This window comes from Coturnix japonica, chromosome 1, assembly GCF_054131305.1.
Source record: "Coturnix japonica strain WE chromosome 1, WE-NBRP24, whole genome shotgun sequence".
Lineage (NCBI taxonomy): Eukaryota > Metazoa > Chordata > Aves > Galliformes > Phasianidae > Coturnix > Coturnix japonica.
In genome coordinates this window covers 59087606-59113189 of record NC_140663.1, presented here as the reverse complement: position 1 = coordinate 59113189, position 25584 = coordinate 59087606, and the positions used below count along the sequence as shown (strand labels likewise).

At 37.6% G+C, this 25584-nt stretch overlaps 1 protein-coding gene across 2 annotated transcripts in view; it reads right to left on the bottom strand.

Annotated features, from left to right (window-relative positions):
- PARPBP (PARP1 binding protein) overlaps nucleotides 1-25584 on the bottom strand; it is a 41724-nt gene that overhangs the window by 15593 nt on the left and 547 nt on the right. The window contains exons 2-7 of one of the 2 annotated variants that reach the window (XM_015867523.2): nucleotides 24800-24952; nucleotides 22842-23072; nucleotides 20065-20169; nucleotides 18138-18308; nucleotides 15099-15253; nucleotides 1955-2138 (exon numbers count right to left, since the gene is read on the bottom strand). In XM_015867523.2, the coding sequence (XP_015723009.2) occupies nucleotides 1955-2138; nucleotides 15099-15253; nucleotides 18138-18308; nucleotides 20065-20169; nucleotides 22842-23072; nucleotides 24800-24949 (996 nt within the window). In that variant the 5' untranslated portion in view covers nucleotides 24950-24952. The remainder of the gene's footprint in view (nucleotides 1-1954; nucleotides 2139-15098; nucleotides 15254-18137; nucleotides 18309-20064; nucleotides 20170-22841; nucleotides 23073-24799; nucleotides 24953-25584) is intronic. The other variant, XM_085522032.1, reaches the window with a different exon arrangement.

Here is a 25584-nt window from a genome sequence, read left to right as displayed (position 1 = left end):
TGAAATTTATTTGGAAAATTCATGAACTTTTTTTTTTTCAAAATCCACAATCAAAACCTGCTCGTTTATCTGTTTAGTAAAATGTTTTTCTACCGAAAGCTCCACTGAAGCCTGCAGTTTGGTATCACTGCTTAACATTTGCCTACGCTTTCTTAGCGAGCAGTAGATTTTCCAAGCAAACCAGCATATCAGCCACGCTCAGACCACAGTCATCTCTCAAGGCTGTTAGCTATATCTGCACGTACATATTATGCATATAGATGTACTGTGGTGTGTACAGTGAAAAGGATTAGCTTAAAGCCCAGCATTCTCTGATATATAATCAAGTTTCCTTGCACAGAAGAACTATAATAGAATAGAATCTTCCCACTCAAAAGCAGATTGGTTGTTCCGGCAGAGAGATTAAATTAAAAAACGTAATTGGGAAGAATTTCAACATAGAACCACTGACTCACAGTAATGTAATTAAGTTGATAAGCTGACCACAGATGCCCATTTTAACACAACTTCAGACTGTTCTTAACAGAATTAAGTATTTCCATGTTTCTCGACAACCATCCTGTTATTTTCTGCCTCAACAAGGATACTAGTAAACATTTCTACAGACTATTAGTCTACAGTCTCAATCTACAGAAAACAATATGAAACATAAGCTGTGTTAGAAAAGCGTTGCTTGGTAAATCAGTAGAATCTTACCTAGCTGATAAAAAAATCTAAGACTTTTTAATTTTTTTACAAGTAATCTAGTTAGCCAGATCAAGAGAAAGACAGAAATGATAGGGCTGAAAACTTCTCAGATAGAGCAGAGAAAGAAAAAGACAAAGAAAAGAAAGGGAAATGGAAATACAAAGTCACGGAAGCTTCAGGACATGCAGTAAAATGAGGACACTAATCTGTGGAAACATGTATTTAAATCAGTTTAACTGCCCACTAAGATCTGGAGGCCTTTATTGCTTATTGAAAAGGATATTGGAAGTTTTATAAAAATTGGATATAAATCTTGTTACCATGGGGTAATTCTGGTGATTTGGCAAAACCAAGCACTCTAAAAATAGACATAAAAAGTGTTCAGCAGCTTCCTAGACAAAAACACATTATATAAGACATTGTTTTATACCTATCAACAACATAAAATAAAGCTGGTTGATGTTTTCATTAGAAAAATATCATAATAGAAAACCGTGTCGATTCAAAGTAGAGAAATAACAAATAAAAACATGTATTTGGGTGTACTCTCCACACCTCTCTTTTAAAACTTTAAATGTTTTGATTCCCTCCAAGAAAAGAAAACACACACACAAAAACAAACAAACAAACAGGAAGAAAAAAAAAAAAAAAGATTAGCAACTGTGTCAGTGTCTTGAAACACTGAAGGAGAAAATCATACACAGAATACTTGGATTTTCATTCCTCAACTCTGCCAAGGTTTCACCATGTTATGGACTTCTTTCATATTCAACCATATTTTGAGCATCTTGCCTTTAATAATACTTGATTCAGAGCTAATTAAAATTTGTTTTCTTTAATCAAAATGCAGATACATGTTCTCAAATCTTAACTCAAGTTTCAAGAGGGTTATTTATTTCTTTTTGCTTGGAAATGTCATAGGTCTACTGCATTGAAATTACTGGCAAATCTAACAGCTACAACTATTTACATATAGAACCGCTGCAAGAACAAAACAAAATTTGAAGAGTAATTTACTATTTCAATGTAAGGAGTTTAAATAAATCAGCCTTTTGAAATCCACACTGTAATCCGAAAGTTTAAGTCTTTCAGCAACTTTAAAACCTAACTGTAGAGGAAATGACACTGCTCTATTATTAGGAAAAGATAATACTCTGTATAAAAGTCTTAAAAAAACCAAAAACATAGAACAACAACAAAACCAGGAGAAGGACACTTGCTTTCTTGTAAAGCTAAATAGCAAAAAGAACAAAAGAAGTCCCATTACCCGTGTTGGACTGACTCCAGTGGTGCTAGCAGTCAAGACTTCATGTTGTGAATCGATAATATTTTTAATCTTCAAATCCAAATCTTGTACAACTTCCTCTACTGCCTGATAGAAAGGATCCCCATTGCTTCGGCCTTTCATCAAATGCGTCTTCACTGTTGACAGAATTTGCCCCCCTGCGATTCTGAAAATAGGCAGAGGGTCATCTCCACATTAATCTTGGCAGCACTTTAGTATACCTATTAGTGCTGAACATAGCTAGTCTTCACAGTTAATCAAAACTCTTCAGAGAACAGCTTTGATCTTTCAAATCAAAGAGCAGTGTGGAAGCATTGTCCAACATAATAGCCTGCTTAAGAAAAACAGAGATTATAAGAAAAGGTAATGAATTCAGCATTTAGTACTATTCTGACCTGCAACACAAAACTAACTTTTCCATAAAGTTCAAAGAAAAGCATTTTCTTTAAACCTATAGTTACTGTTTCACTCATAAGCTGTTAAGTGAACAAAATGGTTTGCTGGAACATGGATCCTAATTTAACAACCAAGTCCGACTTTGAGCATTATGTGGTTCATGAAGGTTCTTCACAATATCAGTCTGCTTTCAATTTTGTTGAAGTAGTTAGTAATTAGACTAGATGAAACCTATTTTTGTACATAAAGGTACACAGTACAAATCTTCTTTGTCATCATGAGAAAAAACAGAGTATAATCATGCTAAGACCAAACACATCCATGAAGTTAGACATAAAACATATAAATAATTGAATGCCAAAATATTTGTTTTGCCATAGCCAAGAGCAGGGCCAACTTTTCAACTTTCTCCATGCTTAATAGTTCCTACCTAATTTTCCTAAAAGGATACCTTGCAAATACAAAGACAATCATATTTTGCACACATTGAATCCTGAAGAGAAATCATAGAATTCCTGCTATGAACACCTCCAGCAAGTGAAATTCTACCTGTCTAGATTTATAATCCAAAATATAAAATAACTGTGTGGGGCAAACGAAGAACAAGGACTGAGCCAGAGGAAAACAAGATTGTTTATATTGTTTCCTGTTAAAATACATGGAAGAAATGGGGCCAGGCATCTTGCTGTTTTGGATTATTCTGGCCGAACAAAAATCCTGGTAAATAACTTAGAAGCCCTGAAGTTAATGTGAAACATTTTTGGCTTTTTTCCAGGTCAGAAACAACTATTTCCATGCAGTTCTCAGCTTTAAATCTACAGATTAAAGATTATTCAATTCACATTAGAATTCGCAGGCTTGTTTAAACAGATAAACGTTAGCTTTCCAGAAGCTTAAGCACAATGCATGAACTCAGCCAAAGGGAAAGTCACCAGGTGAAGTCCCTCAGCACAAAACTCAAGAACCATACCAGATCTTAAAGAGAGGAAAAAAACAATGCTCGCCTACCTCTGCTCCAAAAAACACAGTTCAGTCTAACCACAAGAGAATGAAAAGTTCAAGGAGAGAAAAAAATAAAAATCATTCAGTGCAAGTTGTCAAGAGGTAACAGAGTATTGTTGAAGAAAATACTGTCTCAGAGATACATACAGGAACTCTAGCCAAGCCTCCTAATACTTCTTGCCAGACTATTTTATTTCCTCAGGACTAAAGTGATGTTTTCCAAAACAATACCCTCAAATGAGAAAAGCGCTGTATTAACTGAGTAGTATCTGCTCCATAAATACCATATGGAACCTACAAGTCTAGAACAAACCTGCAGGCAAAGTGATCAGTTGAAGCTGTGTTTGAAAGCATAGAACACTCTGCCTAGGGAAGTTTTGAGCATATTGATATCATTATAGTTTCCACATATATTACATGTACGTAATATATACGTATATGTACATGTATACATGTGGTATATATATATGTATATATATGTATATTAGTGTGTGTATATACATGTACACACACATATATATGTAATGTGTGTATATGCTGGAAGAAGGATTATTCTATATGTAACACTGGACTCAAAGTAAAAAAGATAATTGTGTCCTTAATGAAAATGCTGTGTTGTGTGCAATTCTTGATTACCTTGCTGTTTTTCTCCAAGAAAAAAGAAAATATGATAAAAATATTTTCTATGTTTATTTGGGTTGTTTTTTTTTTTGCTTCTATTACTCAAGGCCAATGAAGGATACTAGCTGTTATAAATAAAGTTAATTTAATCTCTTTTTCCCCCCATATTCTTTTCCAGGAAAGAGTTCCAGTTCCCAGTCTGATATATGCAGTACTAATTGGAGCAAGGAAAAGTTTATTCATACTTCAATGAGAATTTATATAAATAAGTCAAGGCATAAAATATTCATCTAATGTGTGTGGATCAGTTACTCAAACACTGTGCCACAACTTATGCATTTTACAACAGGAAATGGTACTGAATAAAGTTATACTGTGAATTTTATTTTATTTAAGTATTGAATAAATTTATGAAATGCTGTATACACCTCTCATTGGTGCTATTCACAATCTTACTATAAAAAGCCCTAACTAACCAAGTCTTACAGATTCATAATGTATAATCAGACTAGTCTGAGGTGGAAAAGCAACTAAGGCATTCTTGAGGCAGTTATTTATGTTATCTAGCATAGATTAAGATGGCTAGGCTGCTGTTCAAATTTAAGCAGTCTATTCTGTGGTAGATTATCATCTGTCCATCAGAAAAGACAACTAATTGGACCAAAAATGTTTCAAAAAGCAATAATCTTGAAGATGGATTTATAAATTAAATAACAAATGTAATACTTCGAATTCAAGTAATAAAATAAGTGACCTGAGAATTTCTAGATCTGCCAGGAAGATTTTACTGCTACTGACATTCAAGCAAAGTTTACCTCAAAGTATGAAAACAAATGGAAAGCACAGTAAAAAATGCAGCTTTTGGGGGTTATGCTGGTGGTTTTTGTTTTGTTTATTGAAAAATGAGTCTGAATGCCAGATTACTCTCATTCATATTTCCTAGAAAACCATTTGAATGTAAATGGAGTGTAAAATATCTGGCATAGTACTAGATAGTAAATGTTTATATGAATTAAATGAGGTAGAAAACTGCTACCCACCTTGCAATTCATAACAGATAGAATGCCAGTAAAAGTTTGTTTTCAATGTGGAATTATATCAACCAGTTATCTGTCTTAAAATCATTTTTTGCATCAGCAGATGTTAAGAATTTTAATTCTTCTTCATGCTGAAAGAGGAGTGCAAAACCCTAGTGAATTCAAGAATAAACCAAGTAATGCCATTTCTCTAAGGTAATATTGAACTTGGAAAACCTTGTCCTTTTCAGTCAGGGTGCCTGATAAGAATTCTCAGATCTCAGGCTGCTGACATGTAATATTCTAAAACAAAGTGCATAAATCTCACATCCTTGGTTTTCTAAGCCATATTGTGTGCGGATTCCTTTCAAATCCGATTAAGAGCAAACATCTCTCAGTTATCACTATGATAGATATTGTAAGATAGCAATTTTTTTTTTTAAGAACTCTAGTAATATGATTTTCTCATCAGAGTAACATGCAACAAGATTTCTTTGTTCTATGTAGAAGAAACGGACCTGGGGGCTTCGGTTGATGCTTGGCTGAACATGAGCCAGCAGAACGCCCAGGTGGCCAAGAAGGCCAATGGCACTCTGGTTGGTATCTGAAACAGTGCTGCCAGCAGGAGCAGGGAAGTGATCATTTCTCTGTACTCAGCACTGGTGAGGCTACACCTCTAGTGCTGTGTTCAGTTTGGGGCCTCTCACTACAAGAAAGGCATTGAGGCACTGGACCGTGTTCAGAGAAGGGCAATGAAGCTGTGAAAGGTCTGAAGCACAAGTCTCCAGAGGAGCAGCTGAGAGACATGGGATTATTTAGCCTGGAGGAGGCTGAAGGGAGATGCTATCACTCTCTACAACAACATGAAGGGAGGTAGTGGTGAGGTGGGGATCAGTGTCTTCTCTCATGTAGCTCACAGTAGGACAAGAGGGAATGGCCTCAAAATGCACCGGGGAGATTCCTTGATGGGCTGCATCATCCTAGCTGCTGAAACATGAATTAAGGCTCTCATAAATACCACTATCTTTCATAAAACAGTCCCAATTAACTCTTCTATTTCCTGCCCAAAATAGTTTGGTGGGCAAGTGAGTGAGGGAAAGCATGCAACGACACCTCAGGGCCATGTTAATATGAGGGAACTCCAAAAGAAAATGCCTCCAATTTTATTATGTTGGTTCATGACATCAGAGGCAGATGGTGTTGGTATGGCAGTAGAGTCTGAACCTTCCCACCAATATTTCATTACATTTTGCTGTTGTGTGACAGATGGCAGCAGAGGTGCAGTCTGATAAAATGGCATCTGATATGGAATTGCATATGAAGAAAAGGCATGAAATTAAATTCCTCCATGTGGAAAAAATGGCATCCACTGACATTCTTTGTTTCTCACTGAACGTTTATGGAGACCAAGCAGTGGATATGAGCACAGAGAGGTGCTGGGTGATGCATTTCAGCAGTGGTGACAGCAACATGAAAGACAAGCCACATTCCAGATGGTCACACACAGCTGTCACACCATGAAATGAAGGGTATCTCCATCAGCTCATCTGTGAGAATTGGCAGATTGTGACCAGTGAACTGTGTACAGAGCTTCAGTGCACTGGAAACAGTCGTGGCAATTCTGGACTGTAGCAAAATGTGTGCCACGTGGGATAAGCAAATGCTCACATAAGAACAGAAAGAACGCCGTATTCATTGAGCAAATACAAGGCTGAAGGTGACAGTTCCCTGGATTGCATCATCACTGTGTGATATACAAGACACAGTGTCACCACTAGGAGACAGAGTCAAAACAGCAGTCCATGGAGTGGCAAATTGTGAATTCCCCGCAGAAGAAAGAATTCAAGACACAGCCCTCAGTCGCTAAAGTGCACTGTTTTTTAGGTTAGGAAAGGGGTGATCCTTCTGGATTTCCTGGAACATGGACAAACCATCAACTCTGATTGCTACTTCAAGACACTGAATAAGCAGAAGGATCGAACTTCTGTAGTCAGGCCCAAGAAGATGATCTTTATTTTGCAACACAATAATGCCAGAAGCCATACCAGTCTGAAGACTATGGAGACCAATTTTGGCTGGACTGTCCTACCACACCTCCTGTATTGTCCAGATTTGGCACCTTCTGAATTCCATCTGTTTGCTCCACTGAAAGATGTACAGCTGTGAAGCAGTGGGTCATCTTCACTGGTGCAGATTTTCATGAGCATTGCCTGCAGGCTCTTGTTCATCGCTGACAAAAATGCACAGCTAATGGAGGAAACTATGTTGAAAAATACTGTTTTGTAGCTGAGAACTGGCTCTATGAAAGTGTCATTGTGATCTTTCAGTCTGCTGTAATGTCCATGGGAATAAATAGGAAGCATTACTTTCAGAGCAATTCATATGCATCTCAGGTGATTGAACTTAAGACTTCAAAGGCAATACCTATGTTTAATTTTAGAATTAATGTCTAGTTAAAGTTTGGTTGTTTTTTTAAGCAAACAAATCCCCAGATATTTTAGATCACTTGATCACTGTCACCTATTGGCCATCATCCATACCATCAAATGTCTAACGAGAAAGACTTATGAAAACAATCTAAAAAGTAAATTTGGTTTGTTACCATAAACACCTCAAGATCATAATTTCAGAAATAATAAATTAAAACCCTTCTGTAGTTTCTGACAGCAGTGAGTAAAACATACATCAGAAACAGCATGTTTCCCTATTCCCTTATAAATTTCCCCCATCTTCCTCCTTAGAGTGTTTCTCTTTGAGCTCCCTCAATCTAGGAGACAGCTATCCCATTACAATTCTGTCATGCCAAGATGACTGTTTGGTAAGTCTGCTTAGGAAAATCTACCCAAGAAATGAACAAAGTTCTGAAATAAGACCATTCTTACCTTCTAAATTCTACCCTCTAGAAGATTTCAGGTAGGGACTCTGGAAATGGCTGAAAGGGAATCTCATCCCTGTTAATAAACATTTGAAGTATAGAAACCATGTTGATGGAGGTGGACTGTTTTTGGTGCTGAGCAACAATAGAACAAGGGGCAACAGGCAGAAACTGGAACAAGGATGTTCCACACTAAAACAAGGAATAACTTCTTCACTGTCAGAGTGATGAAGCATTCGAACAAACTGTCCAGAGAAGCTGTGGAGTCTCCTTCTCTGGTGATATTTAAGACCTGCCAGGCCGCTTTCCTGTGGAACGTGCTGTACTGAACCAGCTTTAGCAGGGAGGTTGGACTCAGTGATCTCTAGAGGTCCTTTCAACCCCCTACAGTTCTGTGATTCTGCGTGACCTTTTTTCAGTATCCTCCTTTTCAGTGAAGTTTAACACAAAAGACCTATGACATTTAAGATTTGATAAGAATTGACAGAAGGAACAGCTAACTATTGTGAGCATGAACCAGCACTAAAAGAATATACTGTTCATGTAGGATTTCTCTCATTTACCCTGTAGCCATAAAGAGAAAACAGACGTCTAAATTAAGATAAGAATGTCTGACTGAGGGAAAAAAAGATGACAAACGTAATTTATGTACTCAGGCAAAGCATATTTTAATAGGTTACAAAGACGTAGTCCTGCATCAAGGGCTAGAAATCACAGCCTTTTTGTTTGTTACAGATTTCGGAATATATTTCAGAATTTAAGACCTGAAGAAATACCCATTTTTAAAATTTGAAATTAGACAAAGAGAAGCAATTTAGTTCTATCCTCAAATACAACAAACAAACAAAAAAACACCCCAAAACAGAATTTCAACTTGTTTCATCCTAAGAGAACAGAAAAACTAGATAAAATAGAAGGAAGAAACAATACAAAGTATAATTGCTCTTAACAGAGTAGTAACTGTGCCTTTAAAGTAAACCTACTTTTGGTAGCTATCTTATTTGCATAAAAATGGAAAAAGTAGCAGTTCATCTTCAATAAGACTTTGACAATAAAATTTTATCAGTGGACTTATCCATATTTTTAAAATATCTGTGAAAGAAAGAATTAATTATATCAAAACCCAGTACTAAATACGTTAGGTACTTTTCTATGCTCCTACCAACATCTATGCTGAATTACCAAAAATGCTTACCTCTGCTTTCTTCCACTGAGCTAAAAATAACCATCACTCAGAAGATATGCCACCATCTAAAAGATCTCGAATCTTCTCAAGAATTTACTGCCAGAAACATAGTTGGTGTTCTGTCAGTGTGCTCATGCTCCAAGATTAATGTGTGTTATTCTCCATACCAAACAATGTTCCCCAAATCTTGCGGTGAAACCATAAGGCTAAATATTTTTTTGGGAAAAAGATCCTAGGAAAACAACTGATGCCATTGACCTGGACATGTGCAAGGCCTTTTACATGGTACCCCACCACATCCTTATCTCCAAATTGCAGGAATGTAGATTTGATGGATGAACCACTCAGCAGATAAGGAATTGGTTGAAAGGACGCAAAGAGTGGTGATTAATGGCTCTATGTCCAGGTGGTGGCTGGTAACAAGCGGTGTCCTCCAAGGGACTGTCTTGGGACTTATGCTCCTTAGCATCTTTATCAATGGCATTGGTGACAGAATTGAGTGCACCCTCAGCAAGTTTGCTGATGATACCAAGCTGAGTGATGTGGCTGACAAAATGGAAGGAAGGGATGCCATTCAGAGAGACCTCAATAGGCTTCAAAGGTGGGCCTTGGAGAATCTAATGAGGTTCAACACAGCAAAGTGCAAGCTTTTGTACTTGGACTGGAGGAATCCCAGGCATATATACAGACTGGAAGGAGCAGCCCTTGAGAGCAGCCCTGCAGGAAAGGACCTGGGGATCCTGGTAGACAAAAAACTCAGTGTGAGCCAGCAGTGTGCTCCTGCAGCTCGGAAAACAAACTGTATCCTGGTCTCCATCAGAAGAGGGGTGGCCAGCAGGGACAGGGAGGTGATGGTCCCGCTCTACCCTGCCCTCATGAGGCCCCAATTGGAATACTGCTGTAAATCTGTCTGGGGCTCCCAATACAAGAAAGACAGGGAGTTGTTGGAGTGGGTCCAGAGGAGGGCCACAAAGAGAAGCCTGGAGAAGGCTGAGAGGTGACCTCATTGCAGCCTTTCAGGACCTAAACCTATAAACAGCCTATAAACAGGAGGGGAGTCAACTCTTTACTAAGGTAGATAATAGCAGGTCAAGAAGAAATAGTTTTAAGTTGAAAGACAGAAGATTTAGGTTGGATATCAGGGGTAAGTTCTTTACTATGAGAGTGATGAAGTGCTGGCACAGGCTGCCCAGAGAGGTTGTGGATGCCCCACCCCTTGATGTTCAAGGCCAAGTTGGATTAGGCCCTGGGAAGCCTTGTTTAGTATCCAACGTGGAGAATGATGGCCCTGTATGTGGCAGAGGAGGTGGAACTTTATGATCCCTGAGGTCCCTTTCGACTCGAGCCATTCTATGATTTCATGTGTATGTATATCTTTGTTGATGAACTAGATGTGGTGATAAAAAAATTTGCTTATCACATTTGCAGATGACACAAAACCAGGCAGAACAGTCAATATGTTGTAGGGTAGTGCTACAATGCAGAGTGGTACCTAGACAGATTGAAGAAAAAGGCAGACAGGAACCATAAAAAAATTCAACAGGAAATGCAAATTCTTGGAAAGAGATATGCCCTTGCAATATTACTGGCTGAGCAGAAATTCCGTGGAAAAAAACTTGGGAGCCTTGGTGCATGTTCAGCAAGCTAAACAAGCCAGGAGTGTGTCTTGGCAACAAAGAAGGTCAACAGTATCTTTGGCTGCATCTACAGTAGCCTAGCCAGTAGTCTAAGGAATGTGATTATCCTTCTCTAATCAGCACTTGTTGGACTGAAGTTAGAATGCTGCATCCAGTTTTTGGCCCCCAGTCCAGGATAGACACTGATAAACCGGTGATAAACTGGAGCAAGTTTAGTAAAGGAATGCCAAGATGGTCAGGGAGACACGTCATCAAGAAGTTAAGGGAACAGACTGTACACACTGGAGAAAAGAAGGCTTCTGGGAGATCCACCAGCAGCCTTCTGATACCTACAAGGAAGTGATCATGAAGATAGGCTGTTGGCAGTTAGTGGACAGAAGAGAGACAACAGGCATAAACTGAAATAAGAGAGGTCCTAACTGGATACATGGAAAAAAGCTTATTGTCGTGAGGACATCAAGCAGTGTAACAAGTTGCCAAGAAAGATGCTGCAGTCCTTGAGGGTTTTTGAAACTTAACTGCTTAAAGCCCTAACTATCCTAGTCCAACCCAATAATTGACCTGCTTCGAATATGATGTAGAATCAAAAGCTTCCTGAAGCTACTTCCACAGAAATTATTTCATGATCTTAAATTCAGTGTGCCCAAAAATGAGCAACAAAGCTGATAAAGGGTCTGGAGAACAAGCCTCATGAGGAATGACTGAGTGAACTGATTCTTCAGTCTGGAGAAGAGGAGGCCCAGAGGAGACCTTATCACTCTTTACAATGACCTGAAAGGAGATTGTAGCAAGGTTGGGGTCAGCCTACTCTCCCAGGTAACTAGTGGGAGGACAAGAAGTAATGGCCTTAAGCTGCACCACAGGAGGTTCAGGTTGGATAGTTCAGGTAGGAAAAAGTTCTTCTTAGAGAATAGTGCTGCACTGGTGCAGGCTGCCCAGGAAGGTACTCAAGTTTCCAGAGTGTTTCAAGAATTCCAGGTGTTCAAGAATTGTGTGGATGTGGCACTGAGGGACATGGTTAGCAGAGACAGGCTGACCATTGGACTAGATGATCTTAGAGGTCTTTCCCAACCTTAATGATTCTACAGTTCCAAAGATAGTGCTTTGCATATGCTTGCACAACTTTCCCACAAGTTTAGAAACAAAACTCCAGAGCTGTATGAAAGCAATCCAGTTAATCCAAACATTCAGGACAAAATCAAATAAAGCTTCATATGCATTCTCTCTGAAATACTACTGTATCTTAGGATGCAGTCACAGTTTTACAAAAGCAACACAAGAAACAGTATTTTCCCTACCATTTGAAAGCTCAATGCACTAATAAATGTGATCAAAGCACGACCAAGTCAAATTGTAAATCAAATGTAGAAGACTGCTTACGGACTTGATATGAGGATCCAGCCCAAAACATCACACTTGCTCAAAGGTGATGAGTGGAACACTTAACTACAGCTGTTCGGTTTGAACTGCTACTACTGTGAGCTGTGCAATAGTGTCACCTAGTGGACAGTACTCACAACAAATTGAGGGCCTAATTCAAGAAGAAATATCTGCTATCTACCAACTTTGCTACTCTATCGAACCAGTTGGAACTTTTGAACTTCATACACGCATAGAAAGATGCATATGAAGCAACAATTGCAGCAATTGATAATACAAACAATTTTCCATCGCTCAGTTTTGAGTCATACAAAGCTTTCACAAAGTTGAAAAATATCATTCCAGAAATAGAAGTCCTATCTGTATACAAGAATCATTTTACCATATGGTCTTGATGAGAAGGATTTCAAAAATAATAGATGAATCCCGCAGGTTTTAATTTATATCATCATAAAAGAGCCTTCGGTTCAGTAGGTGCATAACAATCATCCACTTCACTGGAAAATGCAACATTTATATGTTTCTCGTCTAGAGCTAGAAACAAGTAGATCATGCAGGTTCTCCATTTACTTCATAAATACTGTCCAAGATGTAGAGAATCCTTAAGCAGTTTTAGGGCTATAAGCTTTACAGCATCCCCAGACTTTAAGGAATGTTCATGCTACTACTGATTGTTGAAAGTTTAGTGATGTCTTCTGACATTAAACAATTAGAGAGTGAGAAGAAAAATTCAGAGATTTGTCAGAATGTTTATTCCACTCAGTGAATACTCCTTGAAAATACTGTTTTGGTGGCATTTTTTGTTTGTTTTTACTATCTCCTGCTATCAATTTTCCTTAAACTTTGTGTCTCACCTGAATCAAACAATCAGTTTCATTAAGAGTCCACTGTTCTACTCATCTACTGTTCAGTTTCTTTCTTAGTGGAATGACTTGATGAGAAAAACATCTTATGTGCATTGTAGCATAGAACATACTGAGATCTTTACAGCATAGCAACAGCAATGCTGCAGACATATTGCTCAGTTTCCTCCCAGATTTCTGAGCAGGCTCCTAAAGAGTAAGCAACTAAAAACTTGCTGCACTGTTGCTTGGCTTTTCATTTAGTTTATTTTTTTCCTGTTCCTCATTCTGCAGTTGTAACAGAATTAGAGAATTTTCTTTAGTTAAACTGCTTCTTTTGGAATTCATAGTAAATGTAAAAATACAGGCAGGATGTGCAGTCTGTCCCTACTCACATGGCTTACTAAGCACTTGTAAAAGGAAAATGGCGTAGTTTTCTTTTGTTAACAAATCTTACAATCCTTAAGCTTGAGAATTTCAGCATTCTAAAGAATATTCTTTGGAAGGCAGTCAACAAATTGGTATATAATTGTATAAATTGTTCTGTAAATATTTAGCTACTAGATATAGAAACATATAAACACAGTAGCAGTGGCTTGTTTGTTTGTTTTATAACTTGCAGTTATAAAACCCATTTAGAGTGCAAGGAAGAGATAACAGCAAAAAATACAACACAGCTAGCTTTTGTTCTTGGCAAGCGAAACAAACAACGACACCTACATATATATGTGTGTAATCTACTGACTGTGCCAGAATATGGTTAACAAGATTTATGTCCTAAAATAATATAGATTGTCATACCATCTATACAGAATTATAATAGGAACTAGAGTACTGAAAAGGACAGCAGGTACAGCAACAGGAAAAAAAGAGAAAGCAACAGAATAAACAGATGAATGTTGAAAATAATTCCCAAGCTCAGGATAATTCTCCCAATTAGAAACTCCAATTTTCCCAAACAACTACTGATTTTTCTCACATTTTTAACAGAAGGGTAACTAACAAGAGTAACATTTTATGTTACAATTTGTTGAATCACACATATCAGAAAGTAGTCTTTCCGCCCTAAAAGAAAATCTGGTACACAAATGTTTTTTCTTCCCCCATTTTTATGAATGCATAATGCCAGACATAACTTAAATAAGGAAAAAAAGCATACGTTAGAAATTGAGTCAGGAGTTTTCATTAATGATTACAGACACAGGCGGATTGTTTCTGGTACCTAGAATGTTCAAATGAAAAAACCAAGAAGCAGCATTGAAAAGTAAAACAAAAACTCTACAGGGAATAAAAAAACTACTTCAGAAATACTTCCAACCTCAATGGAATATGAATGGTAATTTAAATAAGGCTTGTTGTTGCTTTATAACATTTTGTTTTCACAACTGCATAAATTAGACTATTTGAACTAACACAGATTTTTGAGCATAGAACTATAATAGGTAATTGGCTGAAATTCTATACAAAAAAATTACTGACTATAAATGAAAAATGTTGCTAACTTCTATTACTTAAAAAAACTACTCCACCCTAACACCACCACTTGTCCTAATGCTAGCACCAGCTAATTTAAATAACTTCTATACTGATTCTTGTGTGAAATTAATCTTACATTTAGAATCTGCCCATAAGATTAACTTCAAGTTTTCAGAAACATCCCAACCCAAAAAACTTCACAAGAGCCTTCCCAAGTAATACAACCAGCTTCTGTTGTTAAAAATAAAAGAACAAAAAAGCTAATTAACCTGTCATTATGTATCAGCTCTTAATACCAAAAGAGTGACAACGGAGTCTTTTATAGAGAAGTAAATACGGTGCTATAACATAATAGGAGTCATAAATGAGGAAGAAAAAGATGATCATGTCTTCATCAGACCAACATGATATAAACCCTTTTGGAAATTCATTTACAATTAAGGAACTAACCAAATACACATACATGCACCAATCTAGTAAAACTTTAATGCAAATATTAGCTTCAAAACCTAGAAGCTTATCCAAGCTGTTTCTCAAATATTTATATACTTCTCTAGCTAAAAATTAAAGATTCCAGAGAAAACGTCTAAATAAGTGATTAGATCTTCTTTTCTTGACCTCCCCCTCAAGACAGACAAGCAAGAAAAATAAAAAGTTGCTCAAAAGAGACAGAAGTACAATAGAAATTCTATTACCTTGGATCTGGGATTTCACCAACAATTTCTCCCAGCTTGTCAACAAAATTAATGAAGTTAGAAAGCCCCTTCACATGGGCTCTTAGTGGATCAAATAACGAAGCTGAAAAGCCTTTTCCTCCATGTTCTACTGTTCGGATAAAAGATGTTGCCATCTATTAGGAGAAATATTTAGAAAATGTACATATTTTGAAGTTACTTCCCACAGATACATAAACTGCACAACAGCTGGATAATAGTAGAAATCTAACTGGAATCAGCAGAATACCTTTTAATTGCAAGCTGTTAACATCTTTCCATATATATTTGCAAACCCAATACTTAAAAGATGCCACAAGTTAAATGAAAATGACCCATCTGATTTGATATTTAAATTGATAAGTTGAAAAAGAAAAACTTCTACTTTATTAATATTGCATAGTTTTGTTGCTGTTGCTGCTCTTTAAATGCATATACTGGAGTAACAAAAACAAAGGTTACGTTTAGAGGGTTGTTCACAGCCTGGGAACATTTAACACGAGCACATAAATTTGACTTGAGAATTATATTTATTTTTAGGCGTAGAAATAAATACTATGAATATTCAAAGTTTCTAAAAATAATAATAATAATAATTACGATAGATAAAGGTTCTAGCATCACAGATACTCCATTCTGAAAGTTTCCATATATTTTGTATAAAGACACTGAAAATAAGAGATGTCCCAGCAGCAGTTTTCCTGGTTTCAGCTGGGATGAATCTGACTTTCCTTATAGCATCTGGTAGATGCATGCAACATCCAGCAACCCTCATATCTGAAGGACTCTTACAACAGATGGAGCCTAAAATCACAGATTAAGTGAACTCCACATACAATATAGAGAAACGACCCAAAGACTATGTCAATATCTGTGTGTATACATCAAAAAGCAGAAAAGGTGATGGTAAATGAGATGTATTGGAAAGTGTAGGACTTGAACATTATGTAAAGAATACAGAATAAGGATATCGACCCAGTTCCAGCTGGGACAGAGTCAATTTTCTTCATATTGTCTGCTACAATACTGCAGTTTAGCTTTAGCAGAAAAACAACATTGATAACATACTGATATTTAAGTTGCTGCTGAGCAGTGCTGCACAGTGCCAAGGAAGTTTCAGCTTTCAGCCAGTGAGAGAGCGGGGGTTGCACAAGAAGCTGGGAAGGGACAGAACCACAACAGCTGACCTAAACTGGCCAAAGGGATGTTCCATACCATATGACATCATGCAAATAGAAAACTGGGGGAAGTTGGGGTGGGAGAGCTGCTGCTTCTGGCTGCATCTGGCTGAGCATTAGTCAATGGGTGGTGAGCAATTACCTTGTGAATCACTTGCATATATCAATGTTCTTATCATTACTATTATTTCTCTCATCCTTTTCCATCTCAGGTTGAGATTGTAACTATTACTATGATACCTACTTTTTTTTTCCCCCCTGATTCTCTCCTTCATCCCACTGCGAGGCATAGAGAGCACGCAAACAGCTGTGTGGTGCTGAGCTGTCTGCCAGGTTAAACCACAGCAGTACACTTGAAAGTGTAACCCCTCAAATTTTAAGGCAACAGGTAAAATAAAATACATTTCTCTATAAAAGTTAAAGATAACAACCTAAAACACTTGATAGATACAGTAATATCAATTCTACTTGTACAATTTAATTTCAGACCACACAGTTAAATCATAAAGCTCTTGGGACTTTAAAGAATACAACTGGAATTACTCTAGCAAAGAGAATAAACCTGCCAGTATTCCAGCTTTTGCACTAAAGATTTCTTCTGGATAAAGTATAGTTCATAGGACCTTGCCTTCCAGTGGAAAGTATTCTGGCTTTGCAGGACTTCTACAAGACACAGATGCCAGAAAAGACAACTTCTTTACGCAGTAGAGAAGTTTCCCCTCTGGCAGCTGAGAGTAAGAAGCAATAAATCCAGTCCAAACACAACGGTTTTTTTCATATACAATTTTAACAGAGCGTTAGGAGCTCAAATAATTAATCCTGGAACTGAGATTTCACAAATTTTCCATATTTTTCAACCGTAAAATCTGAAGAAACAGTGCAGCTGCTTAAGTGACTTTTACATACCCATACTATTTTTCCTTGGACTACTGCTGACTGCACAGATCCCACTGTGTATGCAAAATTTGATTATTTGAGTATGAGGGACCACAGTGATTCTCTGGAGAAAGAAATCTTACTCATCTATTTTTGAGATGGCTCTGTGCCGGCTATAACTGCTCTAATTATAAATTTAAATTTACTTCACATACAAAACTCTATTCTTTAGCTCCAAGCCTCTCTGAGTACTATATATTGATGCTGCAGGGTTTTTTTTTGCTCCTGTATAAGGGAGAACACCATCATTTGTCTTTTTACTTTCCAGCGCTTTGCCTTTGAGAATAACATGAGCAAGAATATCCCATATCAATCACAAGTTGGAGAACGTTTCAAGACTGATCAAGCTGTAAATGAATGGCAAGAATTACGCTCCAAAAATTCTGAGTCAGAGCCGAAAAAAGAAGCAATACTGCTCCTCCAAATTTTGGTCTTTTTTCTACGCATCAAACACTGGAAATTTTTTTTCTTCAGATTGCTCTACAAAAGGCATTTTGTGCAAAGAAATGTTAGGTTACAGATTAACAAATGCACAGAAAAATTGTGTTTTTCCATTTAACCGAAGTATGTACTTGCCGCACTCTAAATATATTACTAATAGATTCTTTTTGCTGAGAGATTCCTATTTTTACCTGATCATATTTTAACACTCTAGAGGTACACATGCAGAATTTTTTTTATTTTTTGTGTATTTTTAGACCTCATGACCAAGCAACCATCAGTTTTATCAGACGAAATCTGTTGTGCTGGTTTTATTTTCTTTTTAAAGCCTTGGAACTCTCTTTATGATGGTGTTTGACTTGGCTTGCAAATGTTAGTCTTGCAGATGAGACTAAAGCAACATTTCATGTTTATAAATCTATTTCATTATCTCTGACATACAGCAGGTTTCATTGGAATCACTTACCAGGAAAATTGACATTTTTCTCTCCTGTGAGGCATGCTTTAACTTAGTGAAGGCTTCTCTATCAAGTCCTCTGTCAGGAACATTTAGAATACGAGCCAATGCCAGATCATCCTTAGAATTCACCAACAGGCTTAAGTACGAATAAAAACACTTCTTGGCAAAGAGCATCACCTGTATAAGAAAGCATCAACATTAATTGGTCGCCCTCCTGCTAAATTACATTTGTGCTACTAATGAGACTTTATAAAAGTGCCTCACTTTGCATAATTTCAAATTATTACTTCATATACAGGAATTCTGGAAGTACTGACAAAAGCAAGCATGATTAATATGTGTTAAAGTTAAGTGTATTATATTTGAATAATCACACTGAAACAGGTTGCCCTGAAAAACTGTGGATGCCCCACCACCGAAGGCATTTAAGGTCAGGTTGGATGGGGCCCTGGGCAGTCTGACCTCGTGGGTTGCATGGAAGGGGTTGGAACTAGATGATCTCTAATGTTCTTTCCAAGTTAAGACATTCTATGATTCTATGACATCTAGCAATTAAAACTGGGTATCTATTTCATCTTAGAAATCTCCTAGCAGATATTCCTTTTATATCCCAAAGTAAAATTCTAATCCTGTGAAACCACATAAAGAATTTACATTAATTTCAAGTAGCTAAAATTTTAATCACCTCACCAGCTCCACTTCAGATTCACTAATTTTCCCCTTGATTCCCAAGGATATCAATCATAGATGTCTCACTGATTGAAGAATTAAAATTTTATATCCAACTCCACCCACATAGCCAAACTATATAAATGTAATTACTTATATTACAGCACTGTTCAGGATCCTGTAAGAACAACAGTCCTAGAATTGAAGGATTTATCTTTATCATAAGCAAAAAAAGATCAGAAGACCATTGATGAAAAGAAAACTAATGAGAAAGCCTTTATTTTCTACTGTTTTTTCTTATTCAATAGGAATTCAAAAATATTTAACAAAATAAGACAGATTCAAGAGAAAGAAAAAAGGACAAGTAATATTTTTACTACCCATGCTGAAGTCAAGCAAGCCATTAGCTTAGTGGTAGGAGTGCTATCTAGGGGAAGACCGTAGTGAAAAAACAGAAAAGCATCAAACTGATTTCATTGAAGCATTCTTTCAGCCCAGTATTGCTAGGAGAATGTTTGCTCACACATTGAGAACTATTTTCTGATTTGTACCTATGTGCTGTATTGAAATTTCTACATCTGGTGCACCAAAGTAAGCCTGGAAATCACAGAATCACAGAATTGTAGGGGTTGGAAGGGACCTCTAGAGATCATCGAGTCCAACCCCCCTGTCAAAGCAGGCTCCCTACACCATGTCACACAGGTAGGCGTCCTCTAGCATTTCAAGTACTGCAATACAGTATTCTCAGATTCTTGTTTGGGAAGCTGAATCACATATTCCCAGAAAGTCTCTAGTCATTTACTGGAATAAACAAGACTTGCTTGCTTTGCTACAGCTACCACTACAGTTGCTATTCAGATTTCTTCTGTAAGGAAGTAAATATGAGCTAATGAAAACAAGGTGATGAAACCTAATAAGTCTACACCACTTAGCACTTCACTTGGCAGCATCAGGCAAATCATTTAACTCTCAGTAAAGACTACATTTGAATGTTAGTATACTTGCAGAATGTTTAAAGGTGCTTAAAGGCAGATTACATACCAAATGCCTGCCATAAAAGGACTGTCCTACAGAGTATAAGTTTCGTGTACTTGCCCCATACACACATTGAAGTGATGCAGTTTGAATGCACTTGTTTATTACTTTTAAACTAGCAATATTTTAACAACAGTAATTGCAAAATGGAAGCAATGTTACATTTCACCTTGTGTTAAGTATCCCACATCTACACAACATTACAAAAGAAGATAGAAATAATTTTTACCTTCACCCTGCTCTGATCCTGTCCGTTGACTGGTGTAGAAGGAAGAACAGAACCATTACTGTCTGACACGTTCGTTACACCAGAAATAAATTCTAGCAGTTGAACCTTCAATAAAAAGAATCAAATCAATATAAAGGTGACTAATAAGCAGAAATACTATTAAAAACCAAATGAAACCATGATTTCTCAGTTTGATAGTCTTCTGAGACTCAAAGCTTACTTTTTCTTTAGTCTTTAGAATTAGAAATGTTTAGACAAATGATGCGTAAGATTTAAATTAACTTACAGATCTTGTACACATCTGTAAGATACTTGCACTAAAAGCAGCTGCTCATCTTTCACAAAAAAGACAACATTACACCATGGATATGAAAAGCCCATTAGCCTTCGCAAGTTCTTTACACTGAAAAAAGAAATTAGATCTTCCTGAACTTCAGTCCTCCTGAATGGAGATTCTTTGAGTTTAAGGAAGCAGGTAAACTTGTTATAAGTATACTTGTCATTGAATATTACTGAAGTATAGAAATATAAAATATTTCTGAAGATGAGATTCCACATCTTCTCTCAAGAGCCTGTTCCAGTATTTGACTACTTCTTCACAGACACAGCTTTATTCCCAACTCCGTAGGAAGAGTTCCCCAAAGCAACTGAAATATTTTATCTTTTATTTTCTAGTTTTTATCTAATAATTCAGTTTACCTTCCTGGGAGCAGACAGCTCTTCTCTATGATTTTTCTTACAAGACAGAAATAGTTGAATCTAAATCCAAAGGTTTTTTTTGTTGTTTTTGTTTTTTTTCCCATTATCAAAATCCTCTGTCTTTAAATTTTCAGTGCTCTAGAAAGCACAAAAATCAAACCCACGTGGTACACTTATAGTTTAAAGTTTTTAGTTGCTATTAACACAGCCCAATCATCAGACCAGTAAACATGGGTTCAGGATAAGAAAGCCTTATCTCATTAATTTTATATCCTTCTACAGTAAGATCTCCCTGGGGGAGAAAGGAAGAGAGCAAAAGTAGTTTCTCTGTATTTTAGCAAAGCTTTTGATACTGTCCCTCTCACAGTCTTTCTGGATAAATTGTCCAGGTCTGAAACAAACAGGCACATAGTACACTGGGTGAACAACTGGCTGAACAGTAGGGCTCAAAGTGTTGCAGTAAAGACAGAAGTACTTCTATTTGGTGGCCAGTTACTAGCAACATTCTCCATGGCTCAATCTTGACACCAGTTCTATTCAATATTTTTATCAATGATTCATATGGAGCTAAATGCATTTTCTGAAATTTACTGATGATACTAAACTGGGAGATGCTGTTGACTCTGAAGAGATGAGAGGCTTTCAAAAAGTGATTTACATTGATCAGAAGACCGGGCCATTAACAACAGCATGAAATTTAGCAACAACAGCATGAAATTTAGCAAGAACAAATTTTGGATTCTGCTTTTGGGATTGAGTAATTCCAGTCATACATACAGCCTGGGAGACAAGAGACTGGAGAGGGGTCCTGCAGAAAGGGATTTGGGGGTTCCGGTTGACAGCTGGCACAACACGAGTCAGCAACATACTCTGGCAATCAAGAGGGAAAGCAACATTTTGGGGGAACATAAAACACAGCACAGCCAGGTCATTCTCCAACTATATATAGCATTGGTGCTGTCTCACCTCAAATTACCTGTTCTGGGCTCCACATTCTAAAAGGGAGTTTAAGATACCTGACTGCGTGCAAAGAAGGGCAACAAAATTGGTTAAAAGAACTGGAAGGCAGGTCCTATGAGGAACAACTGTGAACACTGTGTTCGTTAAACTTGGTGAAAAGGAGGTTGAAGAATGATCTGATTGCTCTGTACAACTTCCTGAGGAGGGGAAGTGAAGAGGGAGTTGCTCATCTTTTCTCCCTGGTATTCAGTGACAAGACACACGAGAACAGTTCAAAGCTGCAACAGGTTTGGTACTGACTAGGCATTATGAAAAATGTAATTAACTGAGAGATTAGTTAGACACTGGAACAGGAATCCTAAAGGGGTGGCTGACATTCCGTGCCCATCTGTGCTTAAGAGGCATTTAGATAATGTTCTTAATGACATGTTTTAACTTTGGATCAGCCCCAAAGAAATCTAACAGTTGAACTCGATTTTTGTAGGTACCTTCCAACAGCTAATATGTTATTCAATATATTTTGATCTGAAAGATTATTTGAATTTGTGCTATTTTAATAGTCAGATTGGACTACACACTGCAACTTCTCTAAACTACAGCATGGCCTTATGTGCAGAATTACAATAACTGAACTGCAATGAACTGCAACAGATGCTTGACTGAGTAGCTGAAGCGGAATCTCTTCTGGTTTCTCAAAAAACATCAAAAGAAGTTACATGTAGAATATGGAGGACTTTGTGTTTAAAAGTGTGTTATTTCTAGGACAAAAAAAATATTTGGATTGCATAGCAACATACATCCAAAATTCCATAAGACATTAAGATTTGATCCAGTCATATCAAGCCTTTACAGTTCAGCTTTTCTTTTTCTGGCAGAAAAACTTCTGGAGAAGAGATTGACACATCCAGCAGGATGACAGAAAGAAGTAAGTTTTCAAATAGTCTTATCAGTCTTTAAAAGATTTAATAATTTAAACACACCTGTTTCCCCACACAGAAAAAGCAAGTAACTTGTGAATACTTCAGGACTTCTGTGCATACTTCAGAAGCATTGTAAATCCATAATCATTATCAGAAGCATTGAAATAATATCAGAGATTAATCAAACAAAATACTTACAGGGGCTATGCTTTCGTCTTCAGACACAAGTGCAAGATCACGGCACTTTTGATATATGTCTATTATATCTAACATATTGCTGCTTGCTAAGAAGGTATGATAGGCCTTTTTAAAGTCAGCATAATTTTCAGGTTCTTCCATGTTCTCATACGATAATCCTAGTTTGTCATGTAACAAATATTTCCAAGTTTCCATCACATCACTGAGAGATACTGTGAAATCTCCATAGTGCTAATAGAAAAAATAAAATTAAAAAAAAAAAAAGTATTATGCTTAACAGTCTTAAAAATTACTTTAAAACAAAATATGCATATGCCTTCAAAGAGAAGCTATTATAAACTAAATGTTTGCATTTGTAATGAATTAAGTGTTATTAATAACTGAAGTTCTTTCAGTGCTTTTGCTTTACAACTGACTATTTGGAATTTGCAGTCCTTGTTCCCGATCTTTAAAATACCAGGCAGGTCTTTTCCAACCTTGGTGATCCTATGATTCTCTGTCATTCAAAGTACCTCTCCTTCCACCATCAAATCTAGCTGAAAGCTCTGTTAATCACTCCAGCCAGCATGTAGGACAAAACAGTCTTGCTCTATCTCGTCAATTGTGTTCCACCTAACATCAGTATACTCATTCTCTTTAAGGTGCAACTGAGAGCACAGAACACAAAACCCTGAAGCTGGTACCATCTACAAAGGCAATGATTCACCTGATCCCTTCACCGCCTTCTTCCTGTGTCCCACCCTCCAACTGAGAAGATAAAGGAAAACATTATCTGCACTCCTAGATCCTGAAACATCTTTCCAAGTGATAAAGTCTCTTTCGAGATTTTGTCATCTTCTCACTTCAGCCTCATGAAACCAGTCTCAAAAGAGAAGGACAGTAGAACTCCAACTTTACCATGCACAGTAGTTTCTCCTTGTTATCACAAATGAAGGTCCCTAGGCAGACAGCAATCCTCTCTAGAGAGGTTATCCAAACAACAAATGGATAATTCAGTGCCCCTCATCAAGGAATCCCCAGTCACTAACACTCATCATCTTGTTTTGGTGGTGCTGGTTCTAATGCAGGTGGTTGGTTAGACCACTTTATGAGGTTGTCCCTTCCTGAGTCTGAATCATTACCCACACTCTCCCTTTTTCCAGACCAAAAAAGCTAGCTTAGCTCCCTCCCCTTGCAGGGATTTAAGTCACCACCATCTTTCAGCCTGTCAGCGCACAACACCACACATAATTCTCTCCAACCCCAGGATTTAATGCTGCCTGGCAATTTCCTCTTTCAACCCAGCCATTTGTTGGAAAAGTTTGTTGAGATGGGCACACATGTATCTATGACATCCACTTCTGCTCTCAGCCCCTTTTGGGACTTGCAGATTCTGGAGATTCCCACAACAGAAGGTCAGGGCAGCAATTTCACTCCTCAAAAAGCCTGTTTAGGTGCATATATCTGTACATGAAAGTTGTGGCCACCCTCCCTAGGTTACAACCCCAGCCCAGTCATTGCAGCATGCAATTCAATAGAGGGCATAAATGGGTGGCTGCTGCTGCTCCTGGCCCCTCCCATGTCTCTTCAGTTGCTCTCACAAGGGCTGTGAACTCCTAGCAGCTTTCTTCTCACCCTGAGGACCCTTGACTGCAGGACAGCCCCTCAACCCACACATCTCAATCCCCAACTCTGCTACAGAATCAATCAGATTTTACTACTGCAGTTGTGGATTTACACTAAAAAACAAACAAAAAAACAACATAAAAACACTTCTATCTTGGTGTTCTTCCTGTAAGCTCTGATTTGACAAAGTGCTTAATCATTATTTTACAACACCTTGCCGCATCTAACCCTCAGATCAAAAACAATAGTGAAATGAGCAAAGCAATTGTTTTACATAGATAAACCAAAAGTTTAGCAAGCACACCAAGTTTAAGATACACCAAGTTCCAAGAACATATAGAAAGAATGCTAACCTGTTTATTGACTTCAGCCATGGACAGTTGTAATGCTGTCAGCATGCAATCTGCTCCACACACAGTAGTTCTTTCTGAGTTTGAAAATAAGGGCCATTGTCTTCTGAAATATTTGATTAAGTTTAAAATCTTTTGCTGGAAAGAAATCATTGCCTAAAGTAGAACACAGAATTAAGAGAAATGATTGTAAACACACAAACATGAGAGGCCTGTGCATGTCTTCACCTTAAGTGTGTATGCTATCGCTTCTTCTTCCATATTAAGTCCACAAAACACACTCATCCCACAAACCCATTGTCAAGCAAGACTTACCTCACTAATGATAGAAAAAGTACAGGAGAAGGGATAGAAAGCGCTCATGAATGACATTTTCATAAAGACATGTCCTCCTTGCATGTTTACTAGCTTGAAAGAATATCAGAGCTGGAGCACCTCTCCTGTGAGGAGAGGTTGAGGGAACTGGGTTTGTTCAGCTTAGAGAAGAGAAGGCTCCTGGGAAACCTCGAAGGAAGCATATGAACAGGAGGGGGTACAACTGTTTAAGAGGGTTGATAATGACAGGACAAGGGGGAATAGTTTTAAACTGAGACAGGGAGGTTTAGGTTAGATATTAGGAGGAAGTTTTTCACTCAGAGGGTGGTGAAGCTCTGGAGCAGGTTGCCCAAGGAGGCTGTGGATGCCCCATCCCTGCAGGCATTCAAGGCCAGGCTGGATGTGGCTCTGGGCAGCCTGGTCTGGTTTGAAACTAGGTGATCATTGTGGTCCTTGTCAGCACAGGCCATTCT